The 21,121-nt window shown below is 48.1% G+C and overlaps 1 protein-coding gene and 1 pseudogene across 2 annotated transcripts in view; one reads left to right on the top strand and one right to left on the bottom strand.

Moving 5' to 3' along the window:
* Nucleotides 1-11,136, bottom strand: part of Stox1 (storkhead box 1) — a 59,781-nt gene extending 48,645 nt beyond the window's left edge. For both annotated transcript variants that reach the window (XM_052164638.1, XM_052164639.1), the window contains exon 1: nucleotides 10,836-11,136. In XM_052164638.1, coding sequence (XP_052020598.1) covers nucleotides 10,836-11,136 — 301 coding nt within the window. The remainder of the gene's footprint in view (nucleotides 1-10,835) is intronic.
* Nucleotides 11,135-20,004, top strand: LOC127670143 (40S ribosomal protein S7-like; annotated as a pseudogene).
* Nucleotides 20,005-21,121: the final 1,117 nt, after the last annotated feature.

Raw genomic sequence — 21,121 nt, 5'->3', positions numbered from 1 at the left:
AATACAGAGAGACGGAATGTACTGCTTAAAATTAAGCTGTTACAACTCAAGATAGCCTCTTGGAAAAGGCTACTGAAATCACGTGCTATGAGTTAGATACCAGACCACGACTGAATGGAGGAATGGAGCTTCTCCCTTAGAAGAAGCTATTAAGTCAGACTTAGAGCTAGATTAACCACAAGATAGTTCTGGACCATTCATAAGTCCCTCTAAATGTGTTTACAGGGACAGAAATGTTCAACACTTAAAGGAGACAGAAGCCGTGGCACCCAGAATACAATCTGAACCACAGACGAGAAGGGACATCTAAACATTGGAAAATCAGATGATCTACAAGACGCATAATGTTTCTAGGACCTGGCCCCATATAATGGATTTGCACCTTCATAAGGTAGTAATTATAGTCCTAGGATTCATTTACTCAGTGCCAGTGCTAACTAGATAAAGAGGAAAGTAGCACATTTCAAGGCAAAACAAATTATACCCCATGCCTCATAGAGATTTTAACAAACTAATAAAAAAGAGCACAAGGTGGAAAAACACCATGATGTCAATCTTCTGGGCCAAGGTACCCAGGGCAGTGTTCCTTGGATTCCTCCTGTTGAATTCTGTAAGTTTAACATGACCCAGCGAGTCAGTCACCATTGTTCTATTCACTATCCCAACACCACTGAGCATGTCACAGTCGGAGACAACATCACCTTCATCAATTGCCGTATCCACAGCAACAGGGCCTCATCACCTTCATCAACAACTGTATCCACAGCAACAGTACCCATGAATGAAACAATCATCGCACCAACCGCTACCACAACAAAATAAACCAGGAGTCAAGTATGATACTGGTGGCTTACCCTACTACACCTTAAATAAATTCCTACCAGATACTGGGACTGTGAACACTTCATCCTAAGCCTCACGTATGCCAGGAACATGTTCGATGTTCGATAAGCTCTCTGCGAAGAGATTGGGAATACTGTTCGGTACAGCTATTGGGACGGGTGGAGAAAGGCTGATGCCTATTTTGCACCAATTTTGAGAGCTATGGTCACCAATGATCCAGAAGGAGCTGAAAACACCAATTTTAGGAAAGAACCCCACTGAAATGTCATTGAACGTAGATTTGGAGAAATATCCCAGCAGCATCAGTGGGATGCAACAACTTCCACTGGAGAGAAATATCCTAAATTATCCTTCTGCCTGACAAGGAAGATGTGAGATGCCAGCCCTGGAAGACTCCATATTTGAATATGAAAGAGCAGCAGTAGACACAAAGTTCCTCTCAGCATTCTTCGCCCATACATGTGGCAGACGAACCATCTGCCATGTCAGATTAGGTTTGGCTGCCAGTTTAGTAAAACTCCTGGGATCACATATGACAATGTAAACGATTATCCGGATCGGAACCAGAATGAGGAGCCAGGTTACTTAACTGTGGAGACATCTGCCACAACCACAACCAACCCATGTGGAGGCACGATTTGACCCAGACACTGACCGAAGAACACCACGCAAGCACTTTCTCTCATACAAGAGTGAAACACCATCACCATATGGAATCAAATGCCTAAAGTCACTTTTTAGGCTATCCCCACAAACTGAACAGGCCAAACGTGACCATTTTGTGTGTAGTCAAATTTCTCAAGCTACCCTACTATGGTAACGTGGACATACGAAATAACCACTGATGTGGAAAGCGGAAAGTGAGTCACCTGTACCTGGGGACACGTTACAGATTTCCATTGATCTTGACTGACCGGCTGCCACGACCTTTCACAGTTTAGGACACGGAAGCCCCACCACCTGAGGAGAAGCCATGCAGACATCTGGACACTCTGTGTCTGCGTGGCATCCCACAGAACGCAGACTACATCAGAACACAAGCAGCCACGTTTTATGACAACATGACCATTGCAATGTTTATTGTACAAGGCCTTGACCGCCCTAACAGTCTGCTCAACACAATCACCGGACTTGTAAGAGTGGATGCATTCAGATTGCCTCGCTGTCCACCAGTGGCTCCAATTTCACCACGATGCAATTCACCACTGTGCAAGGCTTAATACACCACCATCAAACAAAGTCTAAATGACAACGGATCCATCCTAACTGACCTACTAACCTTTGTCATACGCCACCTTCAGAAGATTCACGAGTTGACAACTACATTTCCTGACACATCTTTGAGGAAAATGATGAAACCGTAGGAACAATGGACTCTACTAATTATCTTATTTAATTACATATTATGTATATAGTTTTCTACCCTGCATGTATGGCTGCAGGCCAGAAGAGGGCACCAGATCTCACTATAGATGGTTGTGAGCCACCATTATATTTGCTGGGAATTGAACTCTAGACCTCTGGAAGATCAGTCAGTGCTCTTAACCTCTGATCCATTTCTCCAGCCCCTGGAACCCATCTTTAAAACAACAACAACTACTACAACAACATCTGCTTTCCAAATGAGGGCGATTATTTTGAAGCTATGATGCCATGCATACACCCCACGACAGCGAAAGGATAGACTTCCCAATTCCTCTGGATAGAGACACCAAGAACTGGTTTCCTGTCTGTCGATATTCCAGCCTGGACTTACACCACCTACCAAACTTATTGGTAGCTTACAGCAGCCCCAGAGTGGACATGATACAATTTGCAACCAGAGGCTTCCCTAGATCCCAAGACTCCTTTGTGCCAAGGTACCACACAAACAAGGCAGAGCACAGAAACATACACTGGCGCAAAGCTGTGTGTATGGATTTCTCCAGACTGGAACCTTGGAAACACACCCAGGACATCCCGTTATTTCTACTGCATGATTCTTCTACTACAACAGTTCACGGAATGGGACATTGGAGACTTTGTGACCCATAATCCTATACTCATTCATTGCATGCAGGAACTCTGCACGAGGGCCTCCAATTGGATGGGGTATATGTCTGCCTGTGGAATCCCGTGCAATCAAAGAAGGTGGCCTGTCACCAGGCATCACTGACAGAAGAGGGTAGGATGAGGAACGACAAATCCTTCACAGCCCATTACAAAGCATCATTTGCCAACCTCCTTCCCACCCCATCAATGGTTACCAGAGCACTCATGACAGCACCTGACCTTAGCACACCTGCAAGCCTTATAATTATTACACTTAAGATCAACCTCAAACCATGGCTTCCACCTTAAGAACTCTGCCTGGGCCTGAATTTAGGAGAATATCCGTCTTTTCTTATACCTCAGGACACAGATTTGCTGCAAGAAATCCTTTACAACTGGTGCTCGTGGTTTGCTCCTTACCTGGAGCTGACATAGTCTCTTCTGTTCTTCCGGACATCAATGCAGATAAAGCAGACATCAGAAATCTTCCCAGACAACAAACTGGCTGTTAGACCCACCAACTGATTACAGGCCTTCGATCTGGGACTGAAGTTATTACAACAATCACTGGCAGACACCAACAAACCGCTGAAAGTTTGCAGAGACTAGCCGTAGTCAGCCAGATCTCCCAAAATTATCTGCCACCACTTATTCAGAGGAGAAGACAGAGAAGAATGTATCCGAACAAGACTCGCTTTTCGAAGCGTGGAGACAGGTCTGCCTCAGCTCTTCTCTAAGGTCTTGCAATGGAAACAGCCGTCTATGAGACTCTACTGGACCCAAGGCAAACCTCTTGGTGTGAGCACAGATTCTGCAAAATAAATTTATTCTTAGTCTATACACACAGTGCAGTACCAGCTTCTTGTACACATCCATTGCCTAAGAAACCTGGAAGTGGATTTGTTATACTCTTTGATTCTTTCCTATGAACTAGTTGGACTAATACAGAGGATGTCTACAACCCAGAGGAACACACCACCCTCGGGGCACCCACCCTGTCCAATGAGCCCCAATTAGCAGAACTGACCCTTTCCATCTTTGCGAACCAAACCCACGGACCCTGGCAATGGAGTCTTTACTGCGTGCTCCATGAAGGATTTCAAGCCACAGATGATATTGATGACGTCACCACGGATACCTTGGTGTCTACTTTCTATCCTGCAGACCCTGGTTGTGTGGCTACATACAATGTGGCCAGAGTGGCAGCTCATTTCTCAGGACATATCCATGATCTCTACCCTAACCTTTGAACAGAGACACATTTTGACTCAGGTATGTTAATTATATCCATCATTTGGTTCTTCGTAATATTAGCATATGCAAAAGGTGAGAAACAACATTGGAAGCTAACAGTGAAGGTTACTGGACTCTTGGTTTCTCTTTTCATTAATAAGGAAAAACACTTAATGATGTTAGAATGATGCTCCACTGTGATTCGCTTATGTCTGAGGCCTACAGCTCCACCCTGCCATGCCCCTTTATTCTAACATTATTTATGTTATTTTATTTTAATGACTGCATCACCTTTTAATCCTGAATGTATTTTTCAATTTGATGCATACCAAACCTGATGAAAATAAAAATTTGGGGGAAAAATATATATATATGCCATAGTGATCAAATGATCTGTGATCTACATTGTTTTGACCACTTTGCTGAATAATTCTATATTTTAGTGCCTGAGATGTATTTTCCTGCATGTATTTGTCTATTCACGATTGGGAGACTGATTGTATCAAGGCCTAGGTAACTGATCCCTGACTAGTCTGCCATTTTGTGCTGTTACTAGTATTATAAGAAACTTTCTCACACGTCGTTTCTGCTGTCACTAGGAAACTTTCTCATGTCCGAGTTGATTGCATAGTGTTATGTTCTGTGCCCCTGGAGACCAATCACAACAGGAGCAGACGTGCTTTGTATAGTTAGCCACAGTAAGCTTGGGCCCGAACCAAGCAGCCGGCAGCGCTTCCTGCCCCGTGAACACGCTTTTATGGCATTTGCCTTCATAAGGCTTCCCTGGGGATGGACCCCAGCATGAGAGACACAGCTATTCAGAATAAGGCTTCCCTTCTAAGTAGGTGTTTAAGTTCCCAAGACTTCCCTGGGAATCATCATCCTGTCTGGCAGAAAAGACATGAACGTGGGTAAAAAGACATGAATGTTAGGCAAGGCAAGTCCCCTGACACAGCTGAATCAATCCCCCAACCAACGGAAACGGTACAACCAAGACATGTTCCTAAAGGAGTCCCCTATCCCTAAATCCCGATTGGTGGATTTTCTTGGCACAGATGTTTGTAGATCTCAGGCTTTAAAACCCTGTAAGATCTTAAGTCAAAGTCATGGTTCAGCTCCCCAGTCTGAACCAACCGTGGCCCTGATCCATCAGCCTTGGGAGTGTGTGCTCAGTAAACTCTCCCCATCTGACTGAGAGCAGTGTATGTGTGGTTTGTCAGGCGACTCCTGCACCACAACAGTTATTTGTTTTCTTCTTTTCCTGTTATGGCCCAGATTTGCAAGTCACTGTGAAACTGTTATTAATTCTTTTTTCTTTAAAGAATTATTCATTCACTTTATGTATATGAGTACACTGTTGCTGTCTTCAGACTCACCAGAAGAGGGCGCCAGATCCCACTACAGATGGCTGTGAGCCACCAAGTGGTTGCTAGGAATTGCACTCAGGACCTCTGGAAGAGCAGTCGGTACTCTTAACCACTGAGCCGTCTCTCCAGCCCCTGTTAATAACTCTTATCCGTAGTCCTCACTGGCACTGCGCATGCCTCAAGGACTATGGGATAGAATGTAATGAGTGAAGTAAAAATGCCTTTTAAGCCGGGCGGTGGTGGCACACACCTGTAATCCCAGCACTCTGGGAGGCAGAGGCAGGCAGATTTCTGAGTTCTGAGTTCGAGGCCAGCCTAGTCTACAGAGTGAGTTCCAGGACAGCCAGAGCTATACAGAGAAGCCCTATCTCGAAAAAAACCAAATCCAGAAAAAACAAACCACCTTTAAACATGTAAAAACAGCTTAGTCAAGAACCACACGACACCCAAGGCTGCACCTGAGAACCAGAACCCATGACATCACTCGCTCAAGACAACCAGACACAGTCCTAGAACCTTATGATGCCCACTGCACAGTATACAAGCAGAGGCCAAGAGCAATGCTCTACCCTGCACATCTGGAGAGACACCATCTTGATCCACCCTGCGGCTGGAGAGTCTCCCCCAGGATCCTGAGCCTTGAATCAGAGACTTCTGTCTGTTAGACACTGGACCTGACCTTCAGCCAAGACACAGCACAAGGTCAGTGGCCATGAGAAGATAGGTTTAGGACCTTAGTCAGGAACTTAGACTGTGAGCGTCATGTACTGACCCCCAGCACACGAAAACATAACTTCTGTTATACCAGGCACGTGTATCTGTCTACCTTCTCGCTCGAGGCAACCTGGATGTCATGGGACTTGCTTTAGAAACGGAGTTGATCTCCAACTCTCAGAGATCGATCTGCTTCTGCCTCCCCCCCCCTCCCCCCCCCCCCCGTGATGGCACTGAAGGAGTGTGCCACTGTGCCCAGGCCTCCTCTGATGCTTGATGGCCGTCTTAGTCAGGGTTTCTATTCCTGCACAAACATCATGGCCAAGAAGCAAATAGGGGAAGAAAGGGTTTATTCAGCTTACACTTCCACGTTGCAGTTCATCACTAAAGGAAGTCAGGACTGGAACTCAAGCAGGTCAGGAAGCAGGAGCTGATGCAAAGGCCATGGAGAGATGTTCCTTACTGGCTTGCTTCCCCTGGCTTGCTCAGCCTGCTTCAGCCCAGGGATGGCACCACCCACAAGGGGTCCTGCCCCCCTTGATCACTAATGGAGAAAATGCCCCACAGCTGGCTCTCATGGAGGCACTTCCCCAATTGAAGCTCCTTTCTCTGTGATAACTCCAGCCTGTGTCAAGTTGACACACAGAACCAGCCAGCACAATGGCTAAGCGAATGCTATGAGTCACAAATAGGTGACTTTGACCACAAAGGATCCTACACCACATATACACAAACATCTGTAGTCCCAGCTCTCGGGAGGCAGAGGCAAGAGGGTCAGTGACGGTCATGTCAGCTACAGCTCAACAGTACTGGGACAGGACAGGGTCGCATAGGAGACCTCGCCTCAAGCTACACACAAAAAGTTCCCCTTTCACATATTTTCTCCCTCCAATGAAAACATTTTTCAAAAAAGAGTAATTATCAGGGCTTGAGCGACAATGGCTCAGCAGTGGAGAGCACTGGCTAGTCTCACGATGATCCGTAACCAAAGTTCCACAAGATCTAAAGCCTTCTTCTGGCCCCTGCAGACAGCAGGCGCGCCGGTGGAGGTGCACAGAGACACGGGCAAAGCACCCGTACACATAAAATAATAATCTTTCTTTTCAAGGCTGTCATCCAATGATCTGAATATTGCAAATGCCCTTTGGCAAGCAGCGTCCTTCTCCCTCTCTGAGGAGGCTGGCTGCTCTAGTCGCAGCGGTGGAGAACACTGGGTCTCAGATTCTCGGCTAACGTGGGATTTGGCTGGGTACCATTAGAGACGCTGTATCCAGCTTCCTGATGAAAAGAAAGTGCCCACTGGGATGCCTGCGGGCGCCCCTGAAATAAAGCCCAAAGCAGAAGACACACACTGGCAAACAAACACCCCCTGTAAATGAACTTAGAAAAACATGGCCTAAGGCAGGGCTGGGGAGGAGGGGCTGAGAGCAGCAGGTTGGTCATTAATGCCCCAGGAGGAGAAAGGCCCAGAGGCCAGTGTGACTCTGAAGACTTCCCAGTGAAGGGAAAGGTCGTGACCCATGAGCAGGGTGAGGATGAAGCAAGAAACCCAGGCATTGACTAGGCCAGCAAAGTAACCACGCTGGAAATGGCATGCATCCGGAAAGAGGGCACACTACCACGACGGTCAGACATCAGTCTCTCTAGCCATGGCTAGACGCTTTTTTTTTTTAATTTGTTTGTTTGTTTGTTTGTTTTCCGAGACAAGGTTTCTCTGTACAGCCCAGGTTGTCCTGGAACTCACTCTGTAGACCAGGCTGGCCTCGAACTCAGAAATCCGCCTACCTCTGCCTCCCAGAGTGCTGGGATTACAGGCGTGCGCCACCATTGCCCGGCTGACTTTCCACACTTCTTGTGTCCACACGCCTTTTATGCAAGAATGTACGAGCCTTCCAAAAGATTGAAACCAACAGCAGAGACCAAACTGGCTGCTGTGTTCCTTTTTAGTATTTTTACTCTAAGAAGCGAGAGCAAAGACCTGTGCCTGTCTCCAGCAGATCTTCCTCTGAGTCCCCAGGAGCCTGGGTTTTTTTGGCTTCTGGAAACCCCGTTGCTACCAGAGTTAGGAGAACAGACTGAAACTTCATCTCCTTTGATGAAAAGCACATTCTCCCGTTGTCATCACCTTCTGAGACTCTAAGGCAGCCCAGGGGCTGACTGTGGGACTCTGTTGCTCCTGTGACTCTGACAACCTCGAGCTAGATGGTAATTAGCGAGCCTAATCAAAACAAAAGCATCCCTAACCACCCCACGGGCATCCGTCCCCAGCTCAGACAGCTCTTCCCCAGGCTGACACTGTGGCTGGCTGAGTTGGCAGGGTGACTGGCATTCATGAGGCCCTGGGTTCAACCCCCCCATAAACAAGACATAAGAGGTCGATAAAAGAAGACCTGGTCAAGGAAGCCTTGGCTACACAGCCAACCTGAGGCCAATTTGGGTGGCATTAGACCCTACCTCAAATATATATATATCAATGGTTAAGGGCACCACTTGCCCTTTCAGAGGATTTAGGTTTTAGTCCTCATACCCCCATGGTGGCTCACTACCAGCTGTAATTCCAGTTCTGAGGCATCTGGCACCTCTCTGGCTTCTGTGGCCATGCACAAGATGTGTATATATATACATGCAGGCTCACACACACACACAAAATAGTAAGTCTTTATTATTTATTTATTTAGGTTTTTTCGATTTTTTTTTTTCGAGACAGGGTTTCTCTGTGTAGCCCTCTGTAGAACTCACTCTGTAGACCAGGCTGGCCTCGAACTCAGAAATCCGCCTGCCTCTGCCTCTGCCTCCCAGAGTGCTGGGATTACAGGCATGTGACACCACTGCCTGGCAGCACAGTCTTCTGTGTGGCATCTTCCTTCCGTGCTTAGGCAGGATGGCTCTGGACCCAGGATTTTGTTTAGTGGGTTTTTGTTTGTTTGTTTGTATTATAAAGATTTATTATAGCCGGGCGTTGGTCTTTTTGTGTCAGTGGGCGTGGCACAGGTCCAGCAGGAAGGGATGAATAGCCAGATCACCTTTCTATGCCTACACCACGGCTCCCCTGGCCCAACCATGGTACTGTAGGTGCCCCAGATGTTACCTAAAGCCTCTCTTATTTCAGCCCCGGGGTCTAGACACACACCCCTGACACATACACACATACACACACACACACACACACACACACACACACTGCATCCAATTCCCTCTCTGCAGTACACAGCACACTCACCCTTTGGAAGGAGGCAGGAGACAGAATAATGTAAGCACTAATTCAAACCAGAGAAGCCAGGACACCACTGAAAGCTTTTTTTTTCCCAAGCGTGTCTGCAGAAGATTGCGACCTTCGCTACCTGACTCCCTGTTTCAGAACCAGAAAACCATTCTTTTGACATTCCTGCATGGAGAGGGAAACGAGGCCCTGTCTGTGCAGTGTTGCAACCTTCTCTCTTCTTAAGCAAAGAAATGTGGGGATGGGTTGGGGGGGCGGTGGCGCATGGCATGAAGGTTAGAAGCCTCCCCAAGTTCAGGCCAGAGGAGGTCACCATTCCGGGTCAAAACCACACACAACATCAGATGTCTCCAGTTGTCCAGTTACCCCAGGGAGTAAAACGAATGTTTATTTGCTGCTTCTATGGGGATGTAAGGAGGGCGGGTGTGTGTGTGTGTGTGTGTGTGAAGACGACAACGAAGTGATCCAGTGACTAAGGTGGAGAGGTTCCTTGGTAGGAATCACAAATTCAGGCCTTGAAACAACTGGCTACTTGTCACCACCAAACCATCAAATGGCCCCACAAACCCCACAGACAGAACGAGGGCAGAACCGGCTGTTACTGGAAACTCACACAGTTGCCAGAGCTTTAGTGGCCTGTGTCAGTGAGTCACCACCCACCGGTGCGGAGGTTCAGTTTCTCATCGGAGAAACAAATGGTCTGAAAAAACTGGGGAGGTGGAACTTTCTCTGTTTGATGAGTGATGCGGGATATGTCCACAGCGCCATCTATTTCTTTTCCCCACCAGTTAAGGAGGATCACCCAAACTTCTGAAAGTTGAGCGACCTAAGACCACGCCTCCATCCAAGCCGAACAGGACGCGAACACCAGGTACAGGAAAGGAAAGGAAAAGGAAAAGGAAAGGGGAAAGGAAAGGAAAGGATAGAAAAGGAAAGGAAAGGAAAGGAAAGGAAAGGAAAGGAAAAAGGAAAGGAAAAAGGAAAGGAAAAAGGAAAGGAAAAAGGAAAGAGGGGGAAAATTGAAAGGAAAAGGGAAGGAAAAAGGGAAGGAAAAAGGAAAGGAAAGCAAAGGAAAGGAAAAAGGAAGGGAAAGGGGGAAAGGGAAAAAGGAAAGGAAAGTTTAGGAAAGGGGAAGGACAGAAGAAAGAAAAGATAAGACGGAAGGAAAAAGAAAAGGGAAGGAAAGAAGAAAGGAAAGGAAAGACGGAAGGAAAAAGAAAAAGAAGCTAAGAAGGAAGGAAGGAAGGAAGGAAGGAAGGAAGGAAGGAAGGAAGGAAGGAAGGAAGGAAGGAAGGAAGGAAGGAAGGAAGGAAGGAGCAATCGGACCCCTTCTCGGAAGGAGCCTCACTTTTCCGAAAGCGCCCCTCCCCTAACACCACGAGCCCGCGCGCTCCGGGACCCGTGGCTGTGCCCCGCTCCGCACTCACCCACCGCGGTGATGCGGAAGCCTCGGGGCGGCCTCAGGGCTCGGCGACGCCACGCGTCCCGCAGCACCCGCACACAGGGCTGGGGCGCGCGCACCAGCAGCACCCCGCGCCGCAGCCAGCCGAGAAAGGCCAGCCGCGAGGCGGCGCGCGCCAGCCGGGCGTTCCAGAAGCAGCACGCGTTGGCGCGGCGGAAGGCACGGAAGAGCGCGCGGCCGCCCGGCTCCCCCGCCGCCTGCCCGGCCTCCCGGGGGCTCAGCACCAACGCCAGGGAAGCGGGCGCCAGCTGCATCGGCCGCGCCATGCCGCCGGCCCGCGGGACTCGCGCGCACTGCGCCCACCTCCGCGGCTCCGGGAATCTACTGCGGGAGGGGCGGGGCCGACGGGGGCGGGGCTTCCCAGGGCGTCGCTGCCACGCCCGGTTACCCCAGCAACCAGAAAAGTCGGCGGCGGCTGAGCCCATCCGCAGGGCCCGGAGGACCCAGGTCGCGCGTGGGAGGTGACCCAGGTTTGAGCCTCTGCTCCGCTCCTGACCTATCAGGCCACTTCTCTGGCGCCTCTGGTCTTGGACCTGGCCAGACTCCTCATCTGGCAGCAGAGGGCTCTTTGAAGACTCTCAACCTTGGTTTTCTGAAGTTCTAGGGTCCCGTTCTTTTGAGAATTTGGAGGAAAGCAGGATTAGCGAGCGAGAGGCGGTAGCAAAATCTTGGGGACCCCCCCCATTAGGATCTGGATTCTGACTCTGCACTCCATCATGCCCCAAGAGCCCTAAATGAAAGACCGGGATCTGCCCCTGCATGCAGTCTGAGGCCAGCGTCTCAGAGAGATAAGGGCAAACAGGCTGGGCTGGAATTAAGGCCCTGGGCCCCTGAAGATAAAGATCTATTGAAATAGGAAAGGACAGATCAGACATTAGACTTAACTATGAATTCAGTACTATAAAGAGGAAGGTGCTTTGGCAAGACCCAAGGATCATTTCCGACTTCCTACTCCCTTATCCATAATATGGTATAATAATTGGGGGCGGGCACAGAGAGAGAGACAGGTTCCCTATGTCCCCCAGGCTGGCCTCAAACTCATGATCCTCTTGCTTGTGCGACCATTTTTTTAAAAAGATTTATTTATTTATTATATATAAGTACACTATAGCTGTGTTCAGACACTCCAAAAGAGGGCATCAGATCTTGTTACAGATGGTTGTGAGCCACCATGTGGTTGCTGGGATTTGAACTCATGACCTTTGGAAGAGTAGTCAGTGCTCTTAACTGCTGAGCCATCTCTCCAGCCCCCTTGTGCGACCATTTTTATTTTTAATTGCACCACCTTTAAAACTCCCATAATGAAATAATCCATACCTCTGGCCCTAGTGTTAAAAACATCACAGATATTATTAATAACAATAGCCCAGTTTCAAAACTCTCTGTTAACTATTGCATATTGATATCTCTAATGCCCTAATCCCAGATGTTCTAAGACCTGAATTAAAAAAAAAAAAACTAAAATGGTTTCACATGTAAAAAAATACCACACTGGACTTGAGGCTGTTCGTAAAATGAATGAACGGCTGAGTCAAGTGAACTGTGGGATCCATCCCCAACGTGGCTCATTGCCAGCATCTGAAAAAGAAATCGGAACTCTGGCCCCAACCATCTTGGAAATCATTGTATCTATAGCATGTGTGTGTGCCTTCCTGCCTGCCAATACACATGCTTGCATGCAGGGGTTTGTGTATGCTGTGGTACCAACCTAAGAGCTTTCAGGGAGTTTCCTGTCGCCACCTCCTGTCTCCCCGTGGGACCACTGGGATTATAGACTTTACAGATTATATACACACTCTATACTATGTTCTATCCTACGTCAATTTACATGGGTTTCCGAAGATTCTCTTGCTTTTACTGACTAAGCCATCTCTCCAGCCCAGCCCAGGATTATTAAAAATAATCCTGCATTTTTAAACTTTGTTTTTTTCCCCAAAAGGACAAAAACTACTATTCCCCACCTTAACTCAGGCAAACAGAAGTTATAGTGCCAGACCAAGGGTCAGGCAACCTTGTTGGGTGCTGCCCCTGACAAATTCAAATTCTGGCTTCTCTCTCTCTCTCTCTCTCTCTCTCTCTCTCTCTCTCTCTCTCTCTCTCTGTCTCTCTCCCACCCCCACCCCCACCCCTACCCCCACCCCCATCCCCACCCCCAGACAGGGTTTCTCTGTATAGCCCTGACTATACTGGAACTCACTCTGTAGACCAGGCTGGCCTCGAACTCAGAAATCTGCCTGCCTCTGCCTCCCAAGTGCTGGGATTAAAGGCGTGCGCCGCCAACCACCGCCCGGAAATCCTGGCTTCTCAATGGGACAAAGACACACAGAGCCTGTTGTCAAGGTCACTTCCTTTTCTCACAAGCTATGGAGGGAGTGAAAATAAAGGCATTTTATTCTTAAAAGAGGAAGAGGAGGAAGAGGAGGAGCGGGAGGAATTCCTCAGTCATATGGGGGGTAGGAAATGGAATCAAAGAACTACTAGAGTCAGGCTTTGGTAAGGCTTAATCTTCGGTTCCAACAAACACATGAAGCTGACATAAGCATTCCCCCGTCTGAATTCTGAGGTCAGGTTGATGTATACATCCTGCAGAGAAAAGAAATGCTAGTTCTCAGCCTGAGCTGTCTCTCACACAGAGAACAATTTCTCCTCTGACTCTCTCAAAGGCATTTGCCTGCTGGACCCAAGTCCCACTCTTGGCCAACTGATTCTTGGAAAACTAGAAATTTCCTTTAAAGTGTGTGCGTGGGGGGTCTTCACCATGTAGCCTTGGCTGGCCTGCCAACCACTACATAGACCAGGCTAGCTTGGCGTTCACAGAGATCTGGCTTCCTCTCTCTGTCCCCACTCTGTACTGAGAGTAAAGATCTCTATGTCCAGCCCAAGAATCCCCTGGGCTTGAATTCCCCACACTCCAGCATCGCCTATGGAAGGAATCTCCCCTGTAATCAGGATGGTGACCGATTCTATTTCAGTTTACTTTGTGCTTAGAACCGTGTTTGGTTTTTTTTTTTTTTTTTAACCGGGGATGTAATTTTATCTGTAAAATTAACCCCCAGATAGGAGGAGTGTTTTTCAACCACCTAGCTCACAGATAAAGTCTCAACCAGTTTAGGCAGATTGTCTCTGAGGACAGAGATGATAGACGGTGATTGGGTGTCCCCAACGCCTGTATTCACGGCACCTACACACTAACAAGCATGCACACACATAATTAAAATAATAAAAACAAGTCTAAAAGAGATAAGTGGGGATCCAGCTACCCGCTGTAGAGGGCCTGCCTCCTGGTCACAAACCCTGAAGGCAATCTCCAGTATCGTATAAACTGGTATAGGCGGGCATGCCCGGAATCCTAACAAGTAGGAGGTAGAAGCAGAAAGGTCAGGGAGGGGGTCAGAAGCCAAGGTCCATCCTTGGTTACATAGTAAATTTGAAGACAGCCTGGGAAACATGAGAACTTGTCTGAAAAAAAGCAACTAAAGCAAAGCAAATCAAACAGAAAACAAAATTATTCATCAGGTTAACTGACAAAGACCTTCGTCAAAGATGATGAAATACATACCTTCCTCTGGGGAAACTAAGACTCACGGCTGGAAGTTCCTAGGGCCTTCCCCACACAGCAGTATTCTAGAGAGGGGAGCCTCTTTGCATCTCATTTGCCTGCCCGCCTAGACTACAGGACACCCCGTGACTTTGTTTGTTTGAGACAGGGTTTCTGTGAGTAGCCCTAACTGCCCTGGAACTCTGTAAAGGAGGCTGGCCTCAAATTTAGAGATTCCCCCTGCCTCTGCCTCCCGGGTGCTGGGATCAAAGGCGCAGCCCTGTGAGACCCGGTCTCTTTTCTCAAACTAAAACAAACAAAATAACATCTGTCGGTTGTTTTAAGAACAGGTGTCGAGAGCTTTGGGGCTTCAGGACTAGTGAAGACGGTGAAACTAGCCCATCCTAGAGAGGAGAGAACAGGGGTCTAATGGCTTTGAGAAGTGATGGATGTGCATGCGTGCTGTACATAGAGGCTGCTTGCCTGTGTCTTGTAGACTGAGCCCCCCCCCCCCCGCTTCCCCCCCCTCCCCGCTTCCCCCCCTCCCGCCGGCCCTCCCTGCCCCCCCTCGAGGCTGAGGAGATTCAACAAGGGTCACTGAGATTACTGTAAACCATTGCTGCCTTAGAGCTCGAGTTTAGCAGAGATGGGGGAACAGGCCCTGGCATCAGCGGGTACCCAGGAAAAAGCACCAGGTTCTTTCTCTCCACTGCCTAGGCACTGGGTAAACCCCCAACCCCTACCCAAATAGTCTTGAACAACAGAGAGTGACCCCTGTCCCTGCCCTAAACAAGATTTGGTTTCTAACGGAGGTCAGGTAAAGATCGGGGCTGCATTGTGTCTGACTCAGAAAACTCAATCAAAGCGAAGCATTTGTATGTGCTGTGCGGTACTAATTGCGAATGGACTTGGTTTTGGAGGCTCACATCTGCCTCGTTTGAAGGAGGACACTCAGTGTTCTCCACACAGTGACCACATCATCCTCCTCCTCCTAAAGGGCATCAAGGATACGAGGCTCTGACCACTCGGTATGCCCGCCCCAGTTCTGAGGACAAATACTCCCATACACTTACTTACACAGGTTCTTCTGCCTAGAATACCTCCCCAGTTTGGGTTATTTTTATTTTATTTTATTTTTTAAATATTTATTTATTATTATATATAAGTACACTGTAGCTGTCTTGAGACACACCAGAAGAGAGAGTCAGACCTCATTAAGGATGGTTGTGAGCCACCATGTGGTTGCTGGGATTTGAACTCAGGACCTTTGGAAGAGCAGTTAGGGCTCTTAACCGCTGAGCCATCTCTCCAGCCCAGTTATTTTTATGTATAGTTATGTATAGTGTGCCTGCATCCATGCATGTATGTGCACCACGTACACGCCAGTGCCTGGGAAGCCCCAGAGAGGACACTGGAGTTACAACCATTGTGAACTGCCTCACGTGGAGGCTTGCCAGGAGCCATCCGCACCTACATCTCGATGCCAGGAGATCTCGACACCAGGATTCATTCTCACTTAGATCTCCATGCCAGGAGCCATTCTGACTTAGATCTCAAAACCCCCTCCTGTCGAAGCTCATCTGTAGATAGGTTACTATAGCAACTCCTTTCCACTTCACCTCCTCATGACCCCCTTTATCATGCCAAGATTCCAGCAGCAATAACTAGCTTCTCCCAGAAATTATGAGAAACTGTTTCTTAGAAGTGAAGCCAGCCCCCTGAGATTGTTCCCCCTTGACCCCTCCCTACACCTTTACCCTTCCCTTTAAATTGCCTTGTGTAAAAAATAAAATTTGACAACTTGATCAGAATACTGTCTTGCTGTCTGTCTCTCGCATCTCTTGTCTCTTGCCTTTTCCTAGGTGGTCCGGGGACCCTGTTGACTGTCCTGCAGGTCGGGACAGATGCTGGAAACTGAACCTAGGTCCTCTGCAGGAACGGCAAGTCCTTAACCCCTGTGCCATCTCTCCAGGTCCCTTTCCACTCCCCCACCAGCTTGTAAAAGTCCCTGACACATCCAGGAAGGTCTCATTTGCTCTCAAGCACATTGTTAAGCCCTTTATAACACTCGTGTCCTGAAGGCTATAAAACCCAGCTACCTGTAATCAGCAGCTCCCGATTCCTCCCCGCCTGTGGCCCCCTGCCCGGCATCTCAATCGTTCAACATGAATCGAATCTTGTCATTACTCTGTATAGGAGTATACTGTTTGGCTTGCTTCCTCATGGAGTGCTTGTCACCACCCGCAAGAATGCTTTGGGTTGGGGACTCCATTGCTTAGCTACTCAATAGTCAGTGGCCAAGGCAAACCTCGAGGGACAGCCCCTCCACTCAACTTGGTCACCTGGGTGTCAATAGATCCTGTTTACAGCGTGCACAGCAGAGTGGGCACCACATTTTTACTGATAACTTTTTTTTTTTTTTTTTTGGATTTGGTTTTTTCGAGACAGGGTTTCTCTGTATAGCCCTGGCTATCCTGGAACTCACTCTGTAGACCAGGCTGGCCTCGAACTCAGAAATCCGCCTGCCTCTGCCTCCCAGAGTGCTGGGATTACAGGCATGCACAACCACTGCCCAGCTCTGATAACTTTTTTTTAAAAGGTTTTATTTTTTTAATTTTTATTTATTTATTTATTTATTTATTTATTTTTGGTTTTTTTTTGGATTTTGTTTTTTTCGAGACAGGGTTTCTCTGTATAGCCCTGGCTGTCCTGGAACTCACTCTGTAGACCAGGCTGGCCTTGAACTCAGAAATCTGCCTGCCTCTGCTTCCCAGAATTACAGGCGTGAGCTTAAAGGCTTAAAGGTTTTATCTTAATTATGTGTGTGTGTGTGTGTGTGTGTGTGTGCATGTGCGTGTGTGTGTGTGTGTGGGGGGGTGGGTGTGTTTGCTCGCGCACGTGCCCGTGCATGCAGAGGCTCAAGGGACTGGGGCAGACTGTCAGTGGGAGGTGCTTTGGGGCCATCAGTCTGCTGCAGGGACAGACTGGGATGGACTCTGGCTCTCCACAGAACAAGCCTGGGGGACACAGTTGGCCTTCATACCTCTCTAACTGGAGACTCTGCCCCCCCCCCAACAGCACTAAAATTAGGGTCAGAGGGCAAGTTTCGGGGCCTGAAGAAAAGCTGGGATATCAGCCTGTCCAGGGACCCAGAAGCTCAGAAGTAATCAAAACTCTTTTGTGAGAGACAGAAAAATCACACTAAAAAAAATTAAAAAGGCAGATTGACCCTTAACCCTTCTCACACACTTACACATGTTGGGGAGGAGGGGAAAGGGAAGGAGAGAGAGAGGAGAGAGAGAGAGAGAGAGAGAGAGAGAGAGAGAGAGAGAGAGAGAGAGAGAGAGAGAGAGAGAGAGAGAACGCTTCCAGTGGTTTCCAGTGAAGCCTCCTGCCCTGGAGGCAGTGTCTTCTCTTTCCTGATTCACTGAGGGACAGGACAGAAGATACTTAAGAGGCTCCTGCCTGGACCCTTAAGCTACTGGCTTGGCAAGCACGCCTGTGTTCCTCAGCTCCCTTCCCACTTACTAAATTCTTGTCTCGCTATGAAGCCCAGGTTGGTCTTAAATACACTGCGGCAGCGGCTTCACCCTCCGGAGTGCTGGGGTCACCAGTGCGTACCTCCAACTCCAGCTTCTTTAACCTTCAGAATAGGAGGAGCCTGTGACCCTCTTCTTCCTCACCTCGTCCTCCACAGCACCGTCCCCAATAAAATGGTTCCTTGAATAAAAGAATAAAGGACCGGAGGATGGGGCAGGATGACTGGATCAAATCAGTTCCAAAAGCCTGGTCTGGGACTAACCTGGGCTATTTCATTCAACGCTTTATAGAAGGGGTACATCTGGCTGCACGGGGGGAGCACCAGCGGCTCCAGGATGGAGACCGCAGAGGCGGGAAGAACGGAAGTGTGACGCGTGCGAGTGAATGTTTGCCTGCGCACACGTTGGCGCGTGTACACGCCTGGCTTAATGAGACCTCATCTCAGCAACTGGAACCCGGAGCCCAGAGCTCCACAGCCTCTTAGTGGTTAACCTCAAGGAGAGACTACAGATCTCCACTGAGACGCTGGCTGGCCCGAAAGCTAAGAATGACTTGTGTGTTTTACTTAATTTTTCATTATTATTGTATGCACATGAATGTTTGTTTGTCTGCACATATGTATGTGCACGTATACGTGTATGCCCGGTGTTCATGGAGTCCAGAAGACGGGAGCCGGACTCACTGGAACTGGAGTCAAAGGCGGCTGTGAACTATCCAACACGAAAGCTGAGACTCGAACACAGTTTCTCTGGGGGAGCAGCAATCACTCTAAACCACTGAGCCCTTCAGTATCCTGTCTTTTTTTTTTTTTTTAACATTTTTTGAAAGACAAGAAACAAACGGGCCTCTTGACGTAAGTTATTGTATTAGGCTCAGAGTTTTGGTTTATAAATACAATTTTATTGACAAGGAGGCACACTAACTTATCTCTGCCTTCCCTAAGGTCTCAGATATATAAGGTCTCTCTACAATAAAGGTTTGCAGGACCCTGGCCTAAAGTCCTATCAATGTCGGAACTTTCTTTCTTTCTTTCTTTCTTCTTCTTCTTCTTTTTTTTTTTTTTTTTTTTTTTTGGTTTTTTGAGACAGGGTTTCTCTGTGTAGCCCTGGCTGTCCTGGAACTCACTCTGTAGACCAGGTTGGCCTCGAACTCAGAAATCCACCTGCCTCTGCCTCCCAGAGTGCTGGGATTACAGGCGTGCGCCACCACCGCCCGGCTAATGTTCGAACTTCTTTACAGAGAAAGTCAAACGTGCAAAGCATTAGGTAAGTAAGCGCTGCTGGTCAATACACTGGACACTGCAGAGAGAGACCTGGTAGCTACCAAGAGTCCCCCAGCTAGTGGGTTAGCTTCTGCTCTGACTGCCCATTCAGTCCCGTGCCTGTGGCAGGGAGACACGTTAGTGTCATTTTCACTGTGAAAGGTGTTTCCTACCCGGATATGAGCTGTGAGAGAGCTGTGCCTCTTTCTAAGCCTGCACTCGGTAAGGACGAAGCCATGTTTGAAGCCCGATGGCGAGAAGCTGGGCGAGTTGGAGTCTGGTATCTCTCAGGTGCTGCTCCAGCTGCAGGTGAACTCAATCTCAAGGCGCAGCTGCAGGAGCTCAACATCACCGCAGCCAAGGAAACTGAAGTTGGTGGTGCTTGGAAAGCTATCATTTTTGTAACCAGTTCCTCAGCTTAAATCTTTCCCAGAAAATCCAAGTCCGGCTAGTTCGTGAATTGGAGCAATCATTCAGTGGGAAGCATGCAGTCTTCATTGCTGAGAGGAGGATTCTGCCCAAGCCAACCCGGAAAAGCCTGACGCAAAATAAGCAAAGGTGCCCCAGAAGCCACACCCTGACAGCTGTGCGTGACGCCATCCTTGAGAACTTGGTCTTCCCAAGTGAAATTGTGGGCAGGAGAATCCGTGTGAAACTAAAAGTTCATTTAGACAAAGCACAGCAGAACAATGTGGAACACAAGGTCGAAACTTTTGCTGGTGTGTACAAGAAGCTCACAGGCAAGGATGTTAATTTTGAATTCCCAGAGTTTTGGTTGTAAAGAAAATGACTGAATAAAGTGTCATTCATAGTAAAAAAAAAAAAAAAAGAAAGAAAGAAAGAAAGAAAGAAAGAAAAAAGAAAGAAAAAAAGAAAGAAAAAAAGAAAAGAAAAGAAAGGTGTTTCCTTAGCTGACTAAGAGAACCATCTCATCTATCTCCTCTTACACCAATTTGAGGCCACAAAGGTGACCTGTGTTAGATGCCCTCTTCTGGTGTGTCTGAAGACAGGAATAAAGAACTTAAATAAACAAATCTTAAGAGAGAAAGAGCCGGGCAGTTGTGGCACACACCTTTAATCCCAGCACTTGGGAGGCAGAGACAGGCAGATTTCTGAGTTCGAGGCCAGTCTGGTCTACAGAGTGAGTTCCAGGACAGCCAGGGCTACACAGAGAAACCCTGTCTTGAAAAACAACAACAACAAAACAACAACAACAACAAAAGAAAAACAGAAAAGGACATTGGAGTGGCAGGTGCTGAACTGACTGGTTGGGCTCTGGGATCCAAGCTCGGGTCCTTTGGAAGAGTGTAGCCACTGCTCTTAACTGCAGGCTTCAGTTGATAGTCCCACACCCATGTTCACAGACAGCCCCGTGGGCCACAAAGGAACAAGGCATAAACACGAGGAGGGGTAGAGAGGTTGGTAGGGATGGGAGCTAAGACAGGGTGTGGATGAGAGTTACTGCGTGTGCTAGCCTGGTGCTCTACCTGATGAGCTACACCACAAGCTACTATGGTGGAATGCCCACGTTGGAAGGACCATTCTCAGGTGGTTCATAAATGCTTGTAATTCTAGTTCCAGGGGCTCTGGCGCCCTCTTCTGGCCACTTGTATAGATGTGTGATGTAGGCAAGCATACATATACACACACATACATGCATGGGTAAATCTCAACGACAGTACAGTGTTCACCCCATTTCCACTCTTCATGCTCTTGACGCAGGAAGCCTTTTGCCACCTGCAAAGCTGGGCTCTCACAGTGAGGTCTTTTGATCGCGGACTTCAGTGAGCCACTTCCAGCCCACTGTTAGCATTTTTTTAAGGACTTATTTTATGTGAATACACGGTCATTGTCTTCAGACACAGCAGAAGAGGGCATCGGATCCCATTACAGATGGTTGTGAGCCACCATG

Source organism: Apodemus sylvaticus, chromosome 19, assembly GCF_947179515.1.
Source record: "Apodemus sylvaticus chromosome 19, mApoSyl1.1, whole genome shotgun sequence".
NCBI lineage: Eukaryota > Metazoa > Chordata > Mammalia > Rodentia > Muridae > Apodemus > Apodemus sylvaticus.
This window is presented reverse-complemented; position numbering and strand designations above follow the sequence as displayed.